A 23186-nucleotide genomic window follows, 5' to 3' on the forward strand; every position below is an offset into this window, starting at 1 on the left:
GAAACAGATGGGTTTTGTCATTATTTATCTTTGCAAAGCAAAAATGGTATGTATTGCAAGTCTGCCCTTTTTCTTCCCAGAGGCTGAAATACGCCGTGCAGATAGCACTGAGAACTCGACTGGTAGTTCAAAAATATCTGCCCGGCTCTCTGTACAGGGCTGAATTGCTCTGGGATTATTTTTGGCATTCGTGTCTAAAATATTTTTGTATTTACATGTCAGGACATGTGTGATGATCAGCTACTGAGGTTTTTGCACTGATAAATCATTTTTAAATTCATGTGCTTAGCTGAATGCATTTTCTCATTCCTTATCAGTATAAGAATTAACTTTGCTACAGCTGCTAGATTAAGGAATTCTCACTTCAGTGGGCAGTACAAATTTATAACCAGTCTTTTTATCATTGTTAATACTAAAAATGCAACTTTCATCTGGGCATTAAGATTCTTGTTCTTTGTAAAGCCTGTTCCAATTACAGATCAAATGAGACTTAAATTGTTCATTGGTTTGTCAGCTCTGCGGAGAGGATTGCAGTTTTTTCTCTCGCAGCAAACCTCTTCTGCAAATCTGGGGAAGATGTACATTTTTATTCTCCTTTTATGAAGTATCTGGAAACACAGTTGTGGAGACACTGTAGGGAAGATGCTCACAATTATGGTATGATCTTTTTTAAAAGCAAGAAATCTGGACTGCAAACTGCATTTTTGTATGCATACACTCAGAACTGGCAGAGGAGATAGAAAGCTCGCCTGCGTTACAGGAAACAGTAATCGAAGGAGGAAAATTTTAACTTCTAGGTAAACAGCTTTTTGTGTAATGACCAGCATGTTCTGATACCTGTCACAAAAGCTAATCCTGAACTTCCTCTTTACTGTCCAACTTGTGCTTGGTCTGAGCTGCTTATATTTTGAAGACTTTTTTTTTTAATCTTGAGTTTATTTTTTCCAGTATAGAAAAAATAAACATCATGAAGTAACAGTAAATATTGATGCTTCATCTGATAAAGTGGTCCCCGTGTATGGCTGAAGAGTGACACTGTGTTTGTAAGATGTTTTGCCATTTCTGGCAGCCATCAGAAATTAAAGCTACAGCCAAGAAAATGGAGTGTTACAGCCCTGAGTTACTAGTTGCTTGCCATCATTGCCCATGGCCAGCAAAGGCCAAAGACCACTGAATTTATTTTCCAAATGTGAATCTGAGTAATTGTTTAGCACTTGCAGGTTCATTAGGATGATTTACAAGCTGTTCTCTATTTAGAGTTGGTTTCCCCCACACTTTTTTTGGTTACACAACAAGTATTTTGCTTGTAGCAGTACTTTTTTGCTTGTATTATCTAACATGCTCTAAATACCACCAGTTTCATGGGGAAGCAGATCACACTGTAACTTCTTTATTCACTGCACTCTAGTTTTCATGCTTCTGTTTTTACCACAGAACTATTTATTTTAGAAGAAAGTCATTGCTGTGTGCAACCAGTATCTGTTTTATTCTTCCAAATCTGTCAGAATTCACAATTGGAAAAAATGCCAAATGCTGATTCCAGAAATATTTGGAGGAGTTTCATACAACAGATTCAGACTTCAGAACACAAGAATGTTTATTTCATGCAAATTTTTATGCTGTTTTGCTCCTTGAGTACCTCTTGAAAGCTACTACTCAAAACAAGTACAGGCCTCTTTTAAAACATGCTTTCCAAAGTAGAAGAAAGATAAAGCTGATAATTCAGCAGCAGGTCCCTGTTTGCCTTTCAGCGGGAGAATCCATGGTAGATGGTATACATACTCTCATTCTCATTTTGTAATGCATCACAAATGACATGGGCCAAATTCTTTTGTGTGTGGTTTTTTGATTTTTTTATGGCTGACCTGCAGAAATACTTAGAACTAGTCTGTGATCTGCTCTCCCTGCAGAAGGGAGAAGGAAAGCTTTAGGGATGCTTCTCTTGTTTAGGTGGAGCTTACCAGAAATAACAATCGCAATCCAGGACAACTTGATTTGAGGGTAAGGACACCAGTAGGGATTCAAGATGGTGCACAATGTTCAGTTGCCCCTTTGCACATTTCCCAAACCTGAAAGATTTAGCTCTGAAATTGAATCTGGGTTTGACTAACTTGGAGCAGTTACTAACGTGGTTATGTGACACCACAAGAGCCTAGTTTTTCAGAAAAGTTGTCTAGCGTGAACAAAGTCTATGTACAGAATACTACAGGTGTAAATACAGTGAATGGCCTGATGAATTCAGGAGTGCAACCCTGCGAGTCCTGTGTCTGCGTCAGCTGATCTCCAGCCTGGCCCACACTGAGGCAGAGGAGGAAATGGTGACAGAGTAAGCATCACTGCAGCAGAGAAACCATCATCCCTTCCCAGTGGCAAATTTACTCAGTCCTGATTTGGAAAGCTGTGTCACAGGTGAGAAGACAGCTCACTGGAAAAGGATTACTTGGGCTCAACCCTTTAGCCTTTACCACTACAGATGCAGAATACACAGGCCTGTCACATTAATTCTGAATTCAAGACCCTACACGAAAAACTTGCCCATCTGGTCAGCTCCACTCTTAAGTTGCAACTATTTGCCTGCCTTTTTCTTTAGTTTTCTCTTATTTTGACCCATAATCAGTGGGGGGTTTTGTGGTGTATTGTTTTGGTTTGGGGGGAGGGGAGGAGAGGCTAGGGAGGTGGTGGTTGTTGTTTGGGTGGGGTTTTTTAATCTTGTCTTGAGTTACTCCTTCCTTGTTAATTCCCTTTAGGATTTTGGTATGAACCACAGCCTGAAAAGTAATGCCAACACACCAGGCTTGCTGCTTCATTATCAAGGAGACACCAAGAAAGTGCAGAAAGCTGGTTTTCACTTGTGTTATTTTGCAGAGTGCTGCCAAGGCCTGCAGCTTCACCCCCTGAGCATGGATGCTTCTGAAAAAAAAACATTCCAAGGGAAATGCTCCATTTGTGCTCCAAGCGAAGTGCATGTTTGCTCCTTGTGGTTTCAGCTCAGAGGGCAACTGAGCACTACACAGCTGCTCACATCTCCCCTTCCCCCCCAGCACTGAGGAGAAAATAAGCAAAGGCTTGGGATTCAAGATAGGACAGGAATGGATGAATCACCCATTATGGTCATGGGCAAAAGACAGATTTGTTAGGGGAAGAAAAAAGAACATAAATTTAATACAGACCCTAAAACCAACCCCAACACTTGACAGCAGTGAGAAGCATTACCACATCTTGAAAACACCTTCCCCGACTCTTCACTTCTTCCCAGGCTCAGCTCTGCTCCCGAGATCTTTACCTCTCCGTTGCAGCGGCACAGGGGCAGGGAGTGGGGGGGTGCAGTCAGTGCTGCCGCCTCTTCCATCTCGGGGAAGGGGGGATCTTCTGCAACGTCCCCCTGTTCCAGTGTGGTCCCCCTCTCACAGGAAACAGTCCTCCACAGAATTCCTCTGACTTGAGTCCCTCCAATGGGCTGCAGCCCTTCCCAAGTTGCTCCAGCATAGGACACCCCCACATGCTGCAATCCTCCCAGTGCTGAACTGCAACAGTGGGGGCTCTTTCTTCCTACAGGATCCCGGCCTGTGAGCAACCACTCACACTGACATTCACCTTCACCAGATGTTGATGCATCCAGAAGTGTTGGACTTGGTAGAGCAATGATGACATCAGGAAGTGCTCCAAGACTTCTTCCTGGTAAACTGTGCTTTTACAGGGTATTGACTGAAGAGACCACTATTAGAATAGCTGTGTGGACTTACGGTCAAATACGGGAAAAATCAGAGGTTACTCATCGGTAACGCGTGTCTTTGGAGATGCATAATCCACACTTACTTTTGCTTCCAAACCTCATGCCCAGCCTTTCTGTTGTTCCAAATGTCACTTTTTGGACTGTGGAGGGGTTCAGAGAAACTAAGGCAATGGAGATGGATCCACCACCCTGTGTAGTGTGTACTCACTCTACAGATACTGCTGGAATAAAAGCACCTGTGGTCTTAAGAGCTATGGGCTCAGAGCCACACTTAAACAGACAAATATATATCTCAAAGAATGAAGGCTCCTGCCAAGTAACTTCTTTTTTCCCCTTTGCCTTCAGCAAGAGTCCCACCGTAGTTCTAGGAAATCAATTTATTGGGTTTTCAGTCAGCTGGGAAGTGGCCAGTTCTGTAAGAGAGCTAAGTCTCCTGATATTACACTAGCTTTTTTGTGACCTATTTTTACTTCTCTTTGACTTGGAAACAGTAACTGGAAGTATTTTTCTAATTCCTGATATTTAATTTTTCCTAGTATATGATTTTTGATGGCAGGTTTAGTCTTTATTTTGCAGGTAACTGGAAAAAAACAAACAAAAATTCTCAGCTTAGCCTCACGACTGCAGGCTCTTGTTCTTGTGGAGGGGATTGGGATGGCAACACAATGGAGGCCCAAGTGATCCAGGCTACTTCTGTAGTACATCAAGGACAATTTCTTGACAGAAGTGCTCAACAAGCTGAGTCTGGCTATGCTAGACATGCTACTCTCACATAAGGAAGGGCTGGCTGGGAACACTGACATTGGTGTCAGCCTTGGCAGCAGTGAGTATGAGATAGCAAAGCTTATGATTCTGAGGGAAGCAAGGCAGATAAATAGTTGAATTGCAACCCTTGAATTTAGGAGAACAGACTTTGTCTCCTGCAGACATTTTGTTGGCAGACTCCCACAGAAGACTGCCCTGAAGTGCCCAGGGCAGCTAGCTGAAGCACAAGGACAGTAGTCCATTCTGATATGCAGGGAGAAGGCCAGCATGGCTGAGTGAGGAACTCCTGACTGAAATCAAATCCAAAAGGCAATAGTATAGACTGTGGAATCAGGGATGGGCTACCCTGCAGGAATACAGAAATGCTGCTCAGGCATGCTGAAGCAGAACTAGGAAAGCCAAAGCTCAGCTGGAGTTGGAATTAGTGAGAGATGCGAAGGATACTTTCTGTACATTAACATGGAAAGAAGGCTAAGTAAAATGCCGGCCCCACTATGTGGGACGGGTATTCTAGTGACAAAGGACATGGAAATGACTGAGGTACACTTGGTGCTGCCTTTGCTTCAGGTTTTAACTGGAGATGTCTGTACTCAGATCTTCAGGCCGAGTCTGGGGAGTGAGGTACTACGCACATAAGAGGAAGCTTGAGTTAAGGACTACTTATCCTGGATCTATACCAGTATGGGAAAAGCTGGGCTCTGTTCAAGGATACAGGCTGATATCATTACAACGCTGCTGTCAACCTTGAAAGATCACGGTGAACAGGGTACAGGGTTTCTAAAGACAGGAAGAAGGCAAATACAATGTCCATTTTCAAGAAAGATCCAGAAAACTACAGGCTGCTCAACCCAACTTCAACCTCAGGCAGATTATGGAACAAACTGTCTTAGAAGCCATGTCTAGACAAAGTGGATTTACCAAGGGGAATCTATGCCTGATCAGCCTGCTTGCCTTCTGTGATGAAATGACTGCCTACAGGTACTGACCAGAGAGCAATGAATGCTGTTTACTTTGGCCTTAGCAAGGCTTTTGACACCATCTGCTTTTGCATTCAAAGCATGGACTACAAGGTGGGTGGAAAATCAGCTCAACAGCAGGTCTCAGAGGGCTGAGGTCAGATGCTTGAGGTCTGGTTGGTTGGTTGATACTAGTAACATGTCTCAGGGGTTAATACTGGGCCAAATAATGCTGAAGGGTTTCACTACCATGCTGGATGTTGGGATGGGTTGCAGATTCATGGATCACAACAAATTGGGGGTGGGGAGGCAATTGATACAGTAGGAGCAGGGCTGTCCTTCAGAGGGAGCTCAACACGCTAGAAAATTGGTCTGCGAGGAACTTCATTAGGTTCATTAAAGACAAATGCAGTGTCCTACACCTGGGAGGGAGGCATAACCTCATGTCATTCAACAAGCAGGGTGCTGACTGGCAAGAAAGCATCTTTGCAGGAAAAGGGCGGGTGGACAAGCTGAAGGTGAGTGAGTAAGGGGCCCCTGGGGTGCTGAAAGCTAACCACAGCCTGAGCCACAGCAGTTAGAGGACAGTAACTGTCATCCTCGGTTTTGGCACTCATGAGACTGCTTCTACAGAACCATGCCCAGTTTGGGCCTCCACTGTACGAGACACATCATGAATACTGAGGTGAGTCCAGTGGAGTACTACCTAGATGATTAGTAGCTGAAGCAAATGATGTATAAGGATATGCTAAAAAAAAAATGTTTTGCTGTTTTAAGACAAGAAGATTAAGGAGTCTGAGCACTGTCTTTAGCTACAAGATGGGTGATTGTAGAAAAGATGGAGCCAGACTCTTCCTGGTGGTGTACAACAAAATGGCAAGAAGCAACAGACATAAGGCAGAGCAAGGGGAATTCTTCTTAGCCACAAGGCAAAAATTCTTTGCAATGTAGTTGAGCACTAGAACAGGAACCAAACAATGCTGTGGAATCTCTGTCTTGGAGGTAGTAAAAACTTGAGAAGATTGTGAAACACCTGATCTCAACTTTGAAATTAGCCGTTTGAGGAGAGAGGGGGGTTGACCACATGATCGCCAGACATTCATTCCAACCTAAATTATTCTGTTGTTCTATAAAGTAAAAAAAGAAAAAAAAAAAAAAAAAAAAAGGGTTCTGGCCATTGAGATAATTAATATACAGAAGCTTAACGTTTCTGCTGCTAAGCACTTTGCACTTTCCCTTATAAATGTACAGTGTTAAATTCCCTGGCGAGGAACTCACCTGTATCTTGGAAGTCCTTGAGGATACAAAATAGAAGGGTGAAGTGGAGCTCTTCCAAAACAGCTATAGAAATGGCCAGATGCAATCCCTACAGCTCCACTTTGTGCTCCCTAACAGAGAGCGCTTTCTAACGTCCATGTTGAGGAGAAGCAGAGGCAGATAAAATATTAAAGGAGCTACTACTCAACACGTTAACCGTAAGTGTATGGCAGACCTAGGAATCTTTCCCAGCCCTTATTGCTCCTGTCTTTTCCCACAGCCCTAGACTTTAGTCTTCTAACTAAAACTTCCCTTTGGAAGAAGATGTCCATCTGCCTGTTTTCCTCGGCAAGACAAATGCTTGTTCTGCAGCCAGCTTCATCTCTGACCTGCAGTCCCTCTTCCTCTTCATTACAACGCTTAAGACTCCTGGTATTCAGTCCTATGTAATTAGATAAAAGACTTAAGTTACTAATGATATTCTGCAAAAGGCTCAGCTTCTGTCACAACAGGTATTAAATCTTTCAGCCAAATTCCATTTGTATAACCAGGGCACTTTAAACACATGAAATTAGATTTGATCCCTTAGTTCTTGATTAAAACTCAGTTAGAAGCATCTCTGTAATGGAACCAGAAAACTTTCAGATGTTTCTCAAATCCTGTTTTCTCAGTCACCAGAAGTTCAATTTCTCTTACAACAGTCCATGTGAGTTTCTCATCAATTGTCCTAAACTATCATACTTTTAGGACTTATACATACAACTGATACTATCATCAAATGAACTGAGGATAATAATTTATTATTTCAATAATAAATAACATGATGCATTATCAGAATGTTTTTTTCAAGGACATAAATTGTGCTTTCTTTAACACCGAAGTAGAATTTAAAAAAAAAATATTCCTAGTTGTCAATCAAATTGGGGATTGCTCTACTTAGTGATTTTTTTGAACCATTCCTCAGAGATACACACTTCAATCTATAATTCCTGTGTTTACTCTTAAAATTTCATCCTTCAACATCTGTATTTCATACTGGCTATTTTTGTTGACCACTAAAGGAGAAAATTCCTTTGCCAAATGTTGTTTTCCCTGTCCCAAACACTGACTTCCCTACCTTTCGTTCCAGTCTTTCATTTGCTCCTTCCTTTCCTGTCAGTCTTCCTATGCTTAGCTTCTCATTTTCATTAATATATTTTCCATGTCTATATTTCTCCTCTGCTGGCCAGCTCATTCTCTTATTTGTACTTCTCTGCACTTCAGTCTACACTTTCTCTCATCACTCTTCTTTAGGAAAAAAATCTTCGCCAGTCTTTTGCAAACTGTATTGAAAGGCATGGAAGAGTCAAATGCAGAAAGGGGTTCAGTAACTATGAATTGTATTCCTTAGGAAAAGGAAGTTTCCACCACTGCCAGGTAGATGCTGAGGGTGGTAACTGTTACAAAACTACAATTCCTCTAGCCCTAATGAAGACTTGAAGCAGGTAGCATAACCAGTTTAAAATACAAAATAATACAGACAGAGCATAGCTGTACAATCTCTGCAGATTTGGATGCTGCCTTTCTCCCACTCTAAGGAAAAAAAAAAGTTGAATTCTATTAATGTCTTGTGGTATTTTAGTTTTGGCAAATAGTTAAATATATATAGTGCTAGACTTTTCATGGGAATACCATTTTTCTTTGCTATATGCTCATTTATTATTGCCTATTTTTATTTGATGGCAGATGGTTATGTCTTTGTAGATGTGCTTGAATTTTATTTTTTTTTTTTAATTGGGACACTTGATTGTCTTTCTTCTACTCACATGGGATAGTACAATCAAAAGGTTCTCTGATGTCTCTCCTATGCACAGGCTGTGGTGCAAACCCCAGTAATGATTTCAAAACCGTAGCCAGTCTTATCCTCAGTTGCTCACCACTGACTTTGCGCCTCACAGCAGCGCGGAGCACACATGGCCACGCTCCCTGAGGCGGCAGCTGGACGCTTTGCCTTCCTCTCGGATTTACTGGCATTAACGAAAACCACCTCTAGCAAGGGAGCCCAGGTGGGAAAAAGAAATTGGTGTAGACTGCATTACCGCATAAGGAAGGAAATGTGACTGGAATTCGAAGAGTTGCATAAATTTTAAAAACAATAGCGTGTAATTAGCTTTCCCCGTGAATTAACACAACTGCGGTACAAACTACTAACTTGGCTGGAAGCGCTGATCTTCCTGCTCTAGTGCTAACGCGACGACATCTAGGCAAATTAGCTTCTGCCTCCCGCCCGCTGAAGCAGGGGCCGCGCAGCCAGGTTGCTCGGCAATCCGCTCCGCTCCGCCTGACGCCCCGAGCCGGCCGAAGGCGAGCAGCTGCCTTCCCTCCCGCCGCTCCCCCCCGCCACCGTTTTCTGGTCGCCTTTTCCTCCTTGAGGCAACTTCCTCCAGCGTATGCGGCCTGCCGCAGCCCTCCCCTCAGCCCCCTGAGGGGAGCTCTCCTCAGGCTGCGGCTGGGCGGGGCGGGGGCGGTTAACGGCCGGGGCGCGCGGCCGCCCGGCATGGCGGCGGGCGAGCAGCAGAGCCGCGACTACCTGCGGCGCCACCGGCTCCCCGAGCTGCTGCAGCGCCTGACCGCGCTGCTGCTCCACCACCGCCCCGGTGCGGCCCCGCGGGCGGCGGGGAGGGGCGCGGGGGGGGGGCCTCCGGTCGGCCGCTTGCTGAGGGTCCCGCGCCTGTGGGGCTTCTTGCTTGGTTGCAGAAAGGCCCCGCGAGTTCCTGCTGCAGGCGCTGGAGAGGGTGAAGGCCGGCCGACGGGGCGAGGGCGGGTACCCTGACCTCATGGACGAGGCTAACCTGGACGCCATGTTCAGCTTGCTGGATGTCGTAGGCCAAGGCCACGTAACGCCGGCGCAGTACCGGGAAGGTGCGTCTTACCTCGGCAGCAGGTCGTGCTGAGAGGGTGGTAGTTGTCTGCACAGAATTATTAAAACAGTTTCCAAGCTACGCATATGTATACCTTAAAAATAGCCACACGTCTGGCAATACACAACCCGGAACTTGGAAAGTTACAAAAGATACGTAATTTTAAGTTACTTCGGTTTACCTTTTATTATAACTAGGCCGCTTTAAGATGTTAAATTAATCTTGCAAAGACTTGCATAGGGAATTCTCTTTCCTTAACTTTAGCTCATAAAACTTTGGGACTGAGCACTGAAGATCTGCAGGTAGGAGACGATGTGAATATCACACTGGACGTGTTCAAGGAAGAAGTGTAAGTTTAAATGAAAACGGTTTTGGGGGTGAGGGAATATGCACATGAGATATTTTACTGAGATTTGTTTACAAAACTACATAATTAAAGGGCTTGCTGCTTTAATCTTAATCCCTTTACTTTGTACTACAAGATCTGAACAGGTCAGTTACTGCCCAACCTCGCTTGGCTTGCTGTAACCCGAACCAAAGTCTGCATTTTCCTCCACCATCTCAGTTCCAGGATCCCTCTCAGATTACCTGCCCCTCAGGTCAGACAGACGGTCAGCAGGTAGCCCGGGGGTTCAAATACTGATCTGAAAATGTGACAGTGTTGTCTTTGCCAGAGGTGGTATCCCAGCTGTAGATTAAACAAGCTCAGAGTTTTAATAATTTCTCTTGGTCAAGGTACAGTTCAAGGGGCAATTTTTTGGTAACCTTTGTAGTCACCAAAAGGTAACTGGAAATAATTATCCTCATTGTTATCTAACTATAATTCTTTTTTTTGTTTGTTTGTTTTAGGAAGAAAAAGATGCTGGAGAGCTGGGCTGTGTATTAGCTTGAGCAGTGGTCTGCTATATACATGATAAAAATAGACATCTTGCTCAAGTTCTGGTTTGTCAGCAGTGGATAGCCAATACTCTATTTTTCTTGATCCATCCCCCCCATTTGAGCAATCAGCTGAAAAACACAAAGAACAAGAACTTGTTCGTGGTTACCAGGCAGTAGAGAGGTATAGCTTGAGAATTGCATTTCTTAATACAATTAGATAGTTAAAAAAACTATCTTTTTTTAAAAAGATATCTTGTTTAAACAGCTGGCTTACAGTAAGGGATTGTTCCATGTTGGCTCATTATCAATTAATAAATTTAAGAATGGAGCTGTTTCTTGTTTTTTGGACTTGTGCTGTGTTGTGTGTTTTTTTTTTTTTTTAAGGAAAGACCAACTTCAGCCAGTTATGACAATTGTCCGCATTTAAAGAAAGGTAGCACTTCCAAGTAAAATCCTATTTTTAAACTTACAGCGCAGTATTTATGCAATTTCTGAGGAGAAACTTTTAAAAAAATCAGGAGAGACTTTAGTACAGCAAAGAAAAAAAATTTTAATTAATGTGAATAAAGAAAACAAAGTGACATATTCTTTCTTTTTGTGTTCTGTTTATACACATTTTAATACAGAATATCCATTATCTGGGATTTAGAGATGTAAATCGTGTGTTTACGTGAAGGTGAACCAGTTCATATGGAAGAGTTGTTCATCTTGTGCACAGGTGTATTTACACTGTTAATACTCTGTATTCCATATAGAATGATGTTACAGCACACAACCATGACAAGGCAGACATACCCATTAGAGATGAAGACAGTTTTAGCTTCTAACTGCAATGGCAAAGGGCTACGGAAAATAAGATCTGTGCAGTTAGAAAGCAAGTCAACATTTTGAAAATTTTTTTTAAAGTGTACGCAAGGCATAAGCTTAGATGAAACCAGTCATTCAGCATACAGTATTGAAAAAAATAACCCAAGTATATTACAAGAGAGTGGCTTTGTTTTTATTTAAAATAAGTAATCTAGACCAAGTTATTAACCATTTCTGAAGAAGTCTTTATTTTCCTGTATTTGGCCAACTAGCTCTCAAATTGAGAAGAATCTCAACATCCTTTTGAGCTAATTTATAAACCCCAAGTTCATTTAATGCTGCTGTTGCAGATGGCTGGTTTGGCTTTAATGATTCATTTTCTGAAGCTGACTGTAGTACATCCTTCAGAAGCAAGGCAGAGCCAAGATTCAGGTTCAGGATAATGCAGGCTTCTTTTATGCTAGAGGGAAAAGTTACATGGAATTAATATGAGCAGCACGCATAAGGTACACTCAATTTTGCGCACACAGTGATTAACAAAATAACCTCTATAGACTTCTGAAAAGGATCAGAAGTATTGCACTGAAAATTACTGCTTAGATCAAGGCAAATAGCGTACTTGTTCTTACTGTCTAAGCCTTTTCTGTTATGTATGTGTATTTCATAAGCATCACTATTTTTGCCTCGCAGTGCTCAGCCTGGATTTTGCTGCTTAAGTTTTTCCACCAGTATTAAAAATACAGAATAGAATTCACCATTTAATCAGTTTAGCTTTAACTGTATCTTCCCCTATGATAATTAGGAACTTCTTATTCAGTGTATTTTGAGAGCATAATTTAACAGACAGTTGCTAGAACCTGAACATTTTCCCTAATTAATATCATTAGGGAGCAAACAGATACCCTGTCTTTGTCACATTGTTTCAAGTCTAAATAAAATAGAAGTGATGTACCCGTTCTGCATTATTTTTTAAGGTTCCTTTGTGCATGTGTCCCCTTCCTATGCTGGGCATAATATGTATGTATCGATACCTTTATGAAGGTGACATGTTCAAAGAAACCCTTGAACCTGAAGATGCGACATGAATACTCCAATTAAAAAATGCCAACATATTTGTCTTCCAAGTGTTCAAGACTGAATGCCATGCTCCATACTGATTTAAAAATACTGAAATTTCTGCCCCAATTAGCCTAGGAGTTTAGCGCTGGACTCTTTAGAAGACAGTGGGATATTTAAAACAGACTAACCATAAAGAAGGTAGTTTCTTCTCATCAATGAAAGCAACTAGACTGCTATGCAAGGCAATTCTGAGCAGGAACATAGTTCAGTCTTTCTTCTAAAAATAAAGCCAGCTTATTGTGTTTTAACTATATCTTTGAGTAGGTTTTTTGGCCCTAGTTTCAGAAGCCTGTGCTAGTTCTATTTCTTCCAGAAGTTAATTTAGCTAGACATCCTGACTGCACAAAATACTCCAGACCACATACCACAGTCCACTGCTATCTGAGCATACACTGCAGAATCAAAACTTTCCTAGTTGTAAACACTGGAAGCATAAATGATCCACGTATTTCAAGTGTAGTTCAAAACTTCCTGCGAAAATATTTTGGCGATACATAAAGCACATGTATTCATCTGAACATTCACTTTAGAAATACCGATAGATAGAAGTTTGTCTTCTTACTGTTTAAAGTAGTTTTCTGGCCTCTTGCAATAGTGTGAAAACAAAGGGAACAGATTTCTACTCATGTCAAACTGGAGTTGTGCTGCTCCTCCTTCATTGAAATGATTTGCCATAATTATCTACAAACACAAAGAGGTGCATCTACTGTTTAGGCCAGTTACTGACACCTACACTGTATTGCATAGGTCACATCTTGCCAATACCTACTTCCTGATATATGTATACATCCACTTTCTCTGCAAGCATTTGCCAGAAAATTTTGAACAGTGAGTGACAGAGCTGCTGTTCTAGTTGTAGCAAGCGGTCTCGTAGGGTCAACAACATTGGGCAAGCTGTGCTCGATAAAGACATTACTGCTTGCTCTGCTTGAGATGGTAAAGATAACCACCTGAAAGAAATGACACTGAAGTCATTATAATTAAATTATTCATATTACAATGACTGAAATTAAAATTATCCTTTAAAAAAAAAATCTTACCCATTTACAATGATTCAGAGAAAGTTCTCCTTTCCCATTTCAAATTTAAAAGTAATCATAGTCTAATGCCATTTTAAAACTTAATTTAATATTAAACTCATTCTTTAGTTGTAAATCTCTGAACATGCCATCTCTGAACAAACCCCATCTAACCTAGAAAACCATCAAATAGTTGTATTCCTTTTATAAAGTACTTCAGAAATGCTCTACTTGGGAGCAAACATTCAGGGAGCCCTATGAGCATGAAGACAGAAGTCATTATGGGCCATTTTGTACTAACTTTAATACAACTATGAAGAAAACAATCCTTGTCCAAACTAGAGTGATCCAGAATTCTTCTTAGGGTTTTTAAGATAACACACTCACTACTTGTGGAACTACTTTAGAAAACATACGATTAAAATAGTCTTGAAGTAAGTGTTAAGAGAATTTTTCAAAACTTACTACTCCATACCATTCCTATTCAGGAAAATAATTTTGCCTGTTAGCTACTTCTGCCTTTATTTACCTCAATCTTTTTAACAGGAAATAATGTTGTAATACAGGAGGAGAGTAAACACAGAATCACCTCTCTCTTTTGTACAGCTTTGCAGCATCTTTGACCTCTCTGAAGACATGATCTACTTGACGAGTCAGCATGTCATGTTTCAGGCGTTCCAGGAGGTTAATCATTTCATCAAAGACAGAACTCTCCATAGAAGCCAGCTGCCCCAGCTGTAGTTTGTTAACAGCATTACTTTCTGCACGAACCTCCAGTTCAGCCTGCTGTAGCTGCAAGAAGAACTAGAGAAACAAAACCAGATATGGATACTACAAAAAATAATCTTACCATTTCAACTTTTCACTGGTACTTTAATGAGCGCGGTTCTAGAAAACACTCTCCTGACAAATTTATAAACTTAAAACTTCAAGATTTTAAAAACACTTTCTTATCATTCCCTGTGGTCCTGATGTAGTGAAAAACAAACCACAGTGGTTTAATTCTAGTGATGAAACTGATACAGGTTTCAGATACAACAGCAGATAGGTAATGGGAATAGGTCTATAGAAATACCAAATACATACTTTAAGATTGACAGCAGCATGCTTAAAAAAAAAAAAAAAAAAACCAAACAGATTTTGACCTTTTCAATGTTTGCAAAAGTAAACTAGAATCTTTACTTGTAATTTGTTTCAGAAATAACCGTTCATTAAATCCTAAATTTTCTAGTCTGATGACAGCAAGAAAATGGATCAAGTTTAATGTGACATAGTGGTAACAACTTGTCAGGTCTTGCTTTTAAGCAGATTGAGATCTTAGGTAGCCACAGCTATACAACATGAAGGCTGCTGTCCTATCAAGTCAAGATTATCCTCCACTAGAGCCACAGTTCCCTGTGAAGACAAAAAGAATTTGGAGACTGCCCATCTCACACGCAATACCTATTTCCACACACTTCACAGGCAACAGGTTTTTTTGCCTTTTATACCAATAACCATAGAAAAGCTGAAATGCTACAGAATAGCCATGCTGCCACCAGGCTCTTATGTAGCAAAATAATTAATTCCAAATCCCCAGTTATCAGGGAGTGGCTTTTTTGAGTAACACCTAAACCATGTTGCAGGGCAGATAGCCGGGCTGCATCCATTTAAGCTAACCTGCCATGGGAGTAGTTCAAGCATCGTGTCCAGGCTACTGCATGCACTTCAACACCAATGCTGTTAACACTGGCTCAGAGATCTCCCAAACCAACTCACTGATTTTTTTACAATACAAAGCATGTAAAGGAGACTACTTTTTTGTCCAGATTATTTTATGCCCCAGGCTCTCTTTGCATTTCTCTAGAAAGTTGTAATTAATACAGCTTAGATCTCAAACAATCTGTCCTTATTTACACATCTTTTATTAAATCTGAATTTACATTTCATTCTATTTTTTCAGTAATCCTTCTGAAGCTGAAAATAAAATATTTGTTATGAAACAAACAACCAAAGTCCATTTTTTTTTTTTTTTAAGGTAAAATAATTACTTACTACATTGTCAGCCCAGTCTGCCAACACTGTTGCTATGTAGTTAACAGCATTAAGGATTGCACAGTATCGGAAGCCTAAGGAAGCTCTAGTCTCTTCCTTCATTACTTGAGTTAATCGTATCCTGAAATCATCAACTAACTCCTTCTGTAGGCCCAGGAACTGTAGTTTTCTGGAAGCTGTTGGAAGATTCTTATACCTATCTGGAAAGACATTAATAAAATACTTACAGGTTTTCCAACACTAAACAAACAACTTTCAAAAAGAAACATTACAGTCATCTTACTATACAACCTTACGTCTATGAGAACATCATCTCGTATTTAAAACAGCTGACAGATTTTAACAATTTCAGGGAACTACTCACTGCAAAAGCTAAACATGTCAAGAAACTACATTATTCCCCATCCTGATTCCTCTAGCATTTTGTATTCCAATACTTGAAGCAATATGTGACTATGCCACACCATCCAGTGTGCCCCTAAGGCACGCTCACAGAAAGCAAGGTAAAGCCATTGAATATACAACTGTCTCCTGAAAACTTACTTGCTCTTAGGTTCTGTTCCAAGAAAGCAGATGTTACTTAATAGCTTCTGAATTGACAGTCTCAAAGGAACAGTAGGATTTTTTTATTACTGCATTGTAACAAATATTCTCTCCATTATGAATGAGTTTTAATATGCTAAATATCAAATGTATTTTTTTAATTACTATTTTGGAAACATGTCACTAGCTCAATGCTTGAGTTGGTGTCCAAAATACAAAATGAACAGGAAAGTTTTTATTAAATTGCAAACATCACAACTTTGCAATATTATTTGGTGACCACTGATGACAATAGATATTTAGTAAAGAAATCTGCTAGCCGGAGTTATTTTTACTATTCATTACAAACAAGAGCAATGCCCATAGATTAATACTTACCTGTTATAACTAATAACAGAGTCATAAAAGTTTCAGCACAGTCTGGGACTTTCATTTCATCTACATCTGTGATATCTTTGTATTGCGATACCCACGCAGCCTCTGATGAAAGCATAGAGTCCATTTTCTGAAGAGCAACTGAAACACAAAACTTGTAAATTGTTTGTTTTTAATTTAAAAAGCAATGCTAATAAAACCCCCTCTAAAATATATAAACATAAAATCCTTATCTCTAGTAAGTCAAACTTTAAATTTTCAGGTTGTAAAAACTACTGATGACTGGCTTCACACAAAACTAGCTTCAATGCCTCTGCATTTGCAATGCTGTTAACAACTATGTCAGAGTTGACTGGGGGTTTTGTTTCTTAATAGTTGGCCTGTTCCTTTCCCATATATTATCTTTTCATTTCTCAAAAGTTAATATTCTTCCCCTACTTCAAGTCCACCCTTGTCTGCACACACGTAAATATAACATTTGACTAAAAATAAGCCTACTGGTTTGCATACAGCTTAGGGGCCAGAGTCCTACCAACTACAAACCCACTATTAGAGTCTAACCAATTTTTAGTCAAAATAATCAGAGAGTATAAAATATGTATGTCTAACACAGTAGCCCTGTCCAAGTGACTTATCCTGTTTGAGAAGGCTCTTCATGTAAGTATACACATACTTTCTGATTGTGCAATATAAAGGCTAACAAAATCCACTGGAAGTCTTACATTTTTTTTCCACTGTTAGCCACCTTTGGAAGCAGGATTCTTCTGACAGAATATGCATGCAACTGGGAAAGCTGCTGAGATAACCATGAACGCTGTACAACTCTCTCTCAAACAGAAGTACCTCATCCACAAGGTGACAAAAGAGTGTATCATCATACAACAGGCACGGAATATCAGCAGCCAGCTTCTCCAAAATCAGCATTACTAGAGCACGAGAGAATTCAAGCTTTTGAAAGAAAAAAAGTGAATAAAATGTCAGAGATGGAAAGTGTTAACATGTGCAAACATGTACCTGAGAAACTGCTACTAGACTGAGTTAAGTCTTACCGCATACCTAGTGAAATCAGCAGAGGTGGGCTTGCATAAATATCTATCAGAAGTTGACTTACATGTTCATATATAAAACCATGAAAGTGCTTACCCCAGCATTCACTGAAGATCCTGCCTTGTCCAGTATTGGCTGGATTTTGTCATCAAGGAACTTTGCATGATTTCCAATCCACATAAGCACTTGTGTTAAATACCACTCAGGCTTATTTAAAAAAGAAAAGAAAATACTAGATGCATCCAAACGACATTTATTCAAGTGCTACTAATATTTTAAGACCAACTTCTAAAAATGCTAGTCTCTTCCCCTGCCTTCTCTTGATCTCAGATCACACAACTCTTTCAGTGTGTTTTACTTAGCTTTGATCTTCATAAAAGCAGTAGCAGAGAAGTATTTCTGGATTTGAATTGTCTTAAATGCACCACTTTTTCTGTTTCTTCTCAAGCAAAAGCTCAATTTTGTATCTCCCCCTTCTCTACTGCTTTCTCACTCACATGGTCCCCTTTACTGCTTCACATACTTTCTCCTGTGTGGTCTTTATTTCTTGGTACAGCAAAAGGAATGCACTCCTGAGAAAACTCTCCCCAATAGCTCCGTTCTGTCATTGTACCCAACCTCAACCACACCTTCCCCCCAGAAGTGGGGAATCTATCATCTTCTCATTTCATGTTTCAATGCCTTGAAGCTTCTTCAGCTCCCACACCTAAAAATATGGGCTGTAGATTTGATGAACACTTCTTTCAGTGTTAGTGCAAGCAGAAGCAGTTCCTGCCCTCCTCGCTCCCAATAGCCAAAGAACCTGCTGTTGAACTGCACTCACATTCTCCACATTTTGTGTGTCTGTTTCTCATTTATTTTCACTTGTCTACTGAACTTCATCAGGTTTGGTTTAGGTTTTTTTTTGACAATCCCTCCCCAACTTTCCAAGATCATTGTGAACTCTGAGCCTGTCCTCTAAAATACTTGTAATCCCTTCCAGATCGACATCTTTCAAATATTTTACATGGATATTTTCTTTATTCCATTACCCAAGTTATTATAACAAAACAAAACAAAACACCCAACTCAAATTTGAGCAAGGCCCTTTTAGAATACCCTTCTGATCTGACACTACGTTATCTGTAAACCTTTCTTCACAAGTTTTTTAGAAAAATAGTTGTTCACCTACTGTTCACAAATTTCATCTCTTGAACAAAATTTTCCCATTTCCTTATGAAACAATTTTGTTCATGTCTAGAAAATCTCTTCCCCACTAGTACATGTAACTATTTCAAAAAGCACTGTAGTAGCAACTGTCAAGATTACAAATATATTTACATTTACCCAAGACTGAACACAAGCACACAGACTTGTGCAACTAAACTGTCACAAAACAGCTCTCAAACTCCGCTAGATATATTACAGCAGCAGTAACACACTGAAACCTGTTCCAACGATAATTCTCAGTTAAAAATCCTCAGTCTTTGAAGATAATTCATATAAAAAGTGAGTCAGTTTCCAACTGCTGAACTGGACATCTGTTGTTGTATGTCAATTCAAAAATTTAACCCAGAAAACTAATTATATAACAGTGCCTTTAGACTAATCACATTTTATATATTAACAGCAGAATTCCAACATTTTTAGTTACACAAAGGTAGCAAAACACAATGCCAAAAATCAAAGTTACTGCTTTGTACAGCCTTTGAGCTCAAGCAATAAAGAACAGTGCAAAACTGTTTGCAAGGTGACAGAAGAAATTAATCAAAACTTCTGAAACAATGGGAGTTGGTCTAAGATTGTAGTAACGCATTCTAAAAGGGTCTGGGCAAGAGAGAAATATCACCCGGCCCACAGAAAATGCTCGAGCCTCTGAAAGGTCTTTAAGTGCTATCTTCATCTCTGTCCACACTTACATAGGCACAAGAACTGTGCAGTTTTGAAAAATCTTAGTTTCAGAAAGGAAAGTGTTAAAGCTATACAATTTAATATAGAAAAAAAAAAAAAAAAAACAAAAAACAAACCAAACTGCTTTCTCCCATACCTTGTTTAAGACATTGGTTTGTTTATTTCCAGTGAAATGATATTTGAATCTTTTCTGAAGAGGATTCAGCATGATCTGCATTGGAAGGATAATGGGTGGCGATGCTGGTAAGGAGTACTTTTCTGGAAATTGTTTAGGTTTGGTTAACAGTTCATCTCTAAGTTTGACAGTCAAGGACAAATTTAAATGTTGAATTCTCCCAACATCACTGTTATAATGGAATGGGTTTATAAAAATGAACACTTCTTAATTCTACCTCAATGGCTGACGACAGTATTATGCAATCAATGCAGTTCCTCAAATATGAAGGATACTTAAAGTATTTCAGTTTATATAATATTTAATACAACTTAGGCTACTAAGGATTATTTTTGCAATGACAATACAAGTCACTTGAGTTAGTTTGATTTAGGAAACTCATATAATTAAAAAAAAAAACCCAAACATGGAAAACCACCATCATCAGTAGCAAACACAGGGGCTGTCCAAGAGACAGATTTATTCATAGTTGTTAAAGGAGGAAAAACAGCTCATGAGATTAATAAATGCAATACATGATTTTCCATTTTCACATAACTGATTTAAGTGACCCAGTCTGCCAGACCAAAGCTGTTATCAACTCAGGGTTCTGCACAATGGCCTTGTATCTTCCCATTTCAGGATAAAAAAAAAAAAAAAAAAAAAAAGGCAGGCACTACCAATCCAGGAAAAATTGCTTGGTTGCACTTTAGCTATGCTTTGTTTAGTTAACAGAGAAAAGGGAACAGGATGAGCAGCAGTGCCTTTTGATTAACCTCAAAGGCAGACTACTATCACTGCACATTAAGAGTCCTTGCATGGTCTCCCCTTGTTGCAAAGTCTCCTTCAGAGACATGTTTCTTTAGCTTTCCCTCTTTTACTTCTGGGATGGGACATATTAAAGTGATTAAGGCTGATTTTAAATAAGGCTATGAAAGGAAAAGCATTAATTGTGTAAAATAAAATATACATTTTTTTATTAACATGGGTAACACTGCGGGAGCGTGTAAGGCCTGATCCTCATGAAAGTTCAACTGTCAGCTACCATGAGATCACCAGAGCTGATGACCTGGAGTTACATTGTTGCTACTGCCAAAAAGGACAACTTTGGCACCTGGAATTTTCTAAACAAATAAAGATAAATCCTCATGTTAACACAAAGTAACATAAAGTCAAATTATCTTCTGCTGTTTAGGAAGAAAAAAATTTTAAATAATTCTCCTTCTCTGACATTTATTACTTTTAATAAAACACACCACAACTATTTAAAAGGATACGAGGTTTGCAATTTCAGAAGCTGACAAAACAACATCTCCAAATTGTTGTATACATCAGGAGCACTGGCTGGTGCAGCAAGGCCAAATGCCTGAGACTGTGGTGGCCCCACAAATGGCCAACGGAGCTGGGTTAGTACCTCCTCAAAGTCACTGCAAGGCAAAACAAGGGCTTTCACACTAACCTACAGTAGAGCGCAAAGACAAGGGAGCGACAGTACATCTCTTACCTCGACAACTTGTCCTTAAGAATTTTATGCCAGAATTTAACGGTGGATCTCACAAAAGCAAGAAGATGAGAACAAGATGACTCCTGAAGTTTAATATCCAGCTCTGCCATGAATGCTAGAGTACTGGCTGCCTCTGGAACATTGTTGGTCATCAGATATTGCTGAATGCTATCACTATAAAAGTCAAGGCCAAAGACTCATTGAAGATAACAGAAAATAATTATTTGTATATTGAAAAATGAAGACTAAACTTTCTCAAAGCTAAAATGTGTTAATGATGGGACAAACTAGGTTACCAGTCTCAGAACACATATGCAGTAGTCAGAAATTTTACCTTAACTCTTCTATTCGTGAAATCCACTTAAGATAGGCCAGGTGTCGTTCAATCTCTTCTACTTGACTAATGAGTACATCAAGATCCTCCATCCATGGCTGAGCTTTCAGTAAGTGATTGTTGATTGCTTCAGATAGAATAGTTTCTTCCTCTAGAAGCTGACTCAGGGACTTTTTAGCATCTTCTGCATTCTTTAAGGCATTCTGAATTCTTTTAGGGACTTCTGATGAAACTGTAAGGACCTACATTCACAGAAAAGTGTTAAATCTGACATAAACCCACTGTTCTATGTAGAGCAGTACCATTTGAGATATTAATACATTAACTATATTTAACTGAATTAAAGCAATCAGTTATATAGCATATTCAGAAGAAGAAGGGGAAAAATAAATACGCTTACCTGTTCTTCTAACTGCTTCTTATTTTCAGACAGCTTATCAATAAGGTTGTCTAGCTTCCTCAAAGAATCATAGTCATTTCCAATTTCTCTTTCCACAAATTCAGAAACATAGTATGGAATATCACAGTGATCTAGATCTCTAATGGCTTCTTTCTTTCTAACAGCAGCAGTTGCCATGTCTCTGAAATACTGATCAGACAATTTCTAATTAGTCACCACTAAGACAGCACAAACACTATTGATCTTGTGAAGACACAAAACTCCATGAAAAGCTGGGCAGTTCAATTTAAATTGAAACTTAAATAAGACATTCAATAAATAAACCGCTTTAAGTGAGACAATTTGCTGGCATAAGTCTTAACTGAGATACAATAAAACCTTGCCTACACATCCAACTGGTGACCTATTGTACATTAACTACTGAAGAGAAATATGCTTGTTAATTTCTTCTTTCCCCAAAAGTGTGAATTCTCTTAAATTATTTCAATATATATGCAATTTCTATATATGTAATATGGAAAACTTCATGAAAAATACTGGGAAAATATTTTTGTAAGATAAAAAAGAAGATAATAATGTTCTGCTTTACCTTTTCATACAGTTTAGGCTGTTCCAGAGATGTCAATTGATGACTGATGTATTACTAGCAAAGTATCCACTCAGGCCTTGAAATGATTTGTAACGTAAAAGGACCACTGAAATACATGTAAGAAAACCCATACAGTATAACAGAAGAGGCACTTGCTCATCCACACATTTGTCAGCATCCAGAGAAAAACAAACCTGAAATTGAGAAGATGATCATGTACAGTGAAACAAAAAGGCAACAATAATGAGTGTTTGGCTAGTTCAATCCTCAACTTTTTAATATCACTTTCAAAACAATATTTAAAAATATAATTTGTACACTTACACTTCATCTGCTACAAGCTTTAACTAAGCAACCCCCCACACACACACCTATTAAACAGGCAAAATAAGTGAGAAAGTGGTTCAAATGACAAGCCAAAGTTGGACACGCGATATTGAGCACCAGGAGGAACAAACTGGAAGACTAAGTGTGTTGCTGAGGAAGAAGTGGATAACGGATGGAGTAGTAAAATGCACCAAGCTGTTTTACAGCAATGAAAACAAACAACGCCGCGGAAGACTGCTAACCAACTAGTGCTCTTTAACTGAGAGGATGAAGACATGGCAGGAACAGGACCCCGGGGAGCACCCCCCCCAACTTTCTCCCCTCTCAAGCACGCAGCTCCACACCCACCTTCGCCTGAGGCCCGGGCCCTTCCACCGCGCCTCGGGAGGCTCCGCGGGCCCCGGGGAGGCTGCGGGCCAGGGGGACCGGGCCCCCCCTTTCCCCGCCAGCCGCGACCGCGGGCCCCGCGAAGGCGCTGACAGGGCCGCGGCCCCGCCTACTGCCGCGTCGCGGCACCGCCGGCGGCACGCATGCGCACTACACCCCCCTGCCGC

General features: G+C 40.0%; 2 protein-coding genes across 4 annotated transcripts; one reads left to right on the forward strand and one right to left on the reverse strand.

Annotated features, from left to right (window-relative positions):
* Positions 1 to 8995: 8995 nt before the first annotated feature.
* EFCAB10 (EF-hand calcium binding domain 10) lies at positions 8996 to 10838 on the forward strand. The gene is made up of 4 exons (XM_042792791.1): positions 8996 to 9347; positions 9448 to 9612; positions 9876 to 9960; positions 10461 to 10838. Exons 1-4 carry the CDS (start codon positions 9248 to 9250, stop codon positions 10495 to 10497), a joined length of 387 nt encoding a protein of 128 aa, XP_042648725.1. The 5' UTR covers positions 8996 to 9247; the 3' UTR covers positions 10498 to 10838.
* A 683-nt stretch (positions 10839 to 11521) lies between these two features.
* RINT1 (RAD50 interactor 1) lies at positions 11522 to 23143 on the reverse strand. Of its 3 annotated transcripts, none has more exons than XM_032996236.2 (15): positions 22981 to 23143; positions 22306 to 22411; positions 21717 to 21905; positions 21317 to 21558; positions 20983 to 21156; positions 20756 to 20905; positions 19461 to 19617; positions 17531 to 17641; positions 17110 to 17335; positions 16391 to 16528; positions 15470 to 15669; positions 14025 to 14239; positions 13186 to 13366; positions 12979 to 13097; positions 11522 to 11757 (listed from the first exon to the last, which is right to left on the reverse strand). In XM_032996236.2, the coding sequence occupies exons 3-15, from the start codon at positions 21891 to 21893 to the stop codon at positions 11544 to 11546; spliced, it is 2304 nt and encodes a 767-aa protein (XP_032852127.1). In that variant the 5' UTR covers positions 21894 to 21905; positions 22306 to 22411; positions 22981 to 23143; the 3' UTR covers positions 11522 to 11543. The 3 variants fall into 3 exon arrangements, with proteins under 3 accessions (XP_032852127.1, XP_032852126.1, XP_032852128.1); XM_032996235.2 differs by having other exon boundaries at positions 22306 to 22499; XM_032996237.2 differs by having other exon boundaries at positions 11674 to 11757; positions 12953 to 13097; positions 22306 to 22499.
* Positions 23144 to 23186: the final 43 nt, after the last annotated feature.

The sequence above is a fragment of the Tyto alba genome, unplaced genomic scaffold (genome assembly GCF_018691265.1).
Source record: "Tyto alba isolate M040663 unplaced genomic scaffold, T.alba_DEE_v4.0 Super-Scaffold_2, whole genome shotgun sequence".
Classification (NCBI taxonomy): domain Eukaryota; kingdom Metazoa; phylum Chordata; class Aves; order Strigiformes; family Tytonidae; genus Tyto; species Tyto alba.

Coding starts and splice junctions, on each gene's coding strand:
- EFCAB10 (XM_042792791.1), top strand. CDS start 9,248: ATGGCGGCGGGCGAGCAGCAGAGCCGCGACTACCTGCGGCGCCACCGG. Junction 9,348..9,447: donor GCTGCTCCACCACCGCCCCG/GTGCGGCCCCGC, acceptor GCTTGGTTGCAG/AAAGGCCCCGCGAGTTCCTG. Junction 9,613..9,875: donor GCCGGCGCAGTACCGGGAAG/GTGCGTCTTACC, acceptor CCTTAACTTTAG/CTCATAAAACTTTGGGACTG.
- RINT1 (XM_032996236.2), bottom strand. CDS start 21,893: ATGGCAACTGCTGCTGTTAGAAAGAAAGAAGCCATTAGAGATCTAGAT. Junction 17,642..19,460: donor AAACCAATGTCTTAAACAAG/GTATGGGAGAAA, acceptor TTTTTAAATAAG/CCTGAGTGGTATTTAACACA. Junction 13,098..13,185: donor ATGTATACATATATCAGGAA/GTAGGTATTGGC, acceptor TTGTGTTTGTAG/ATAATTATGGCAAATCATTT.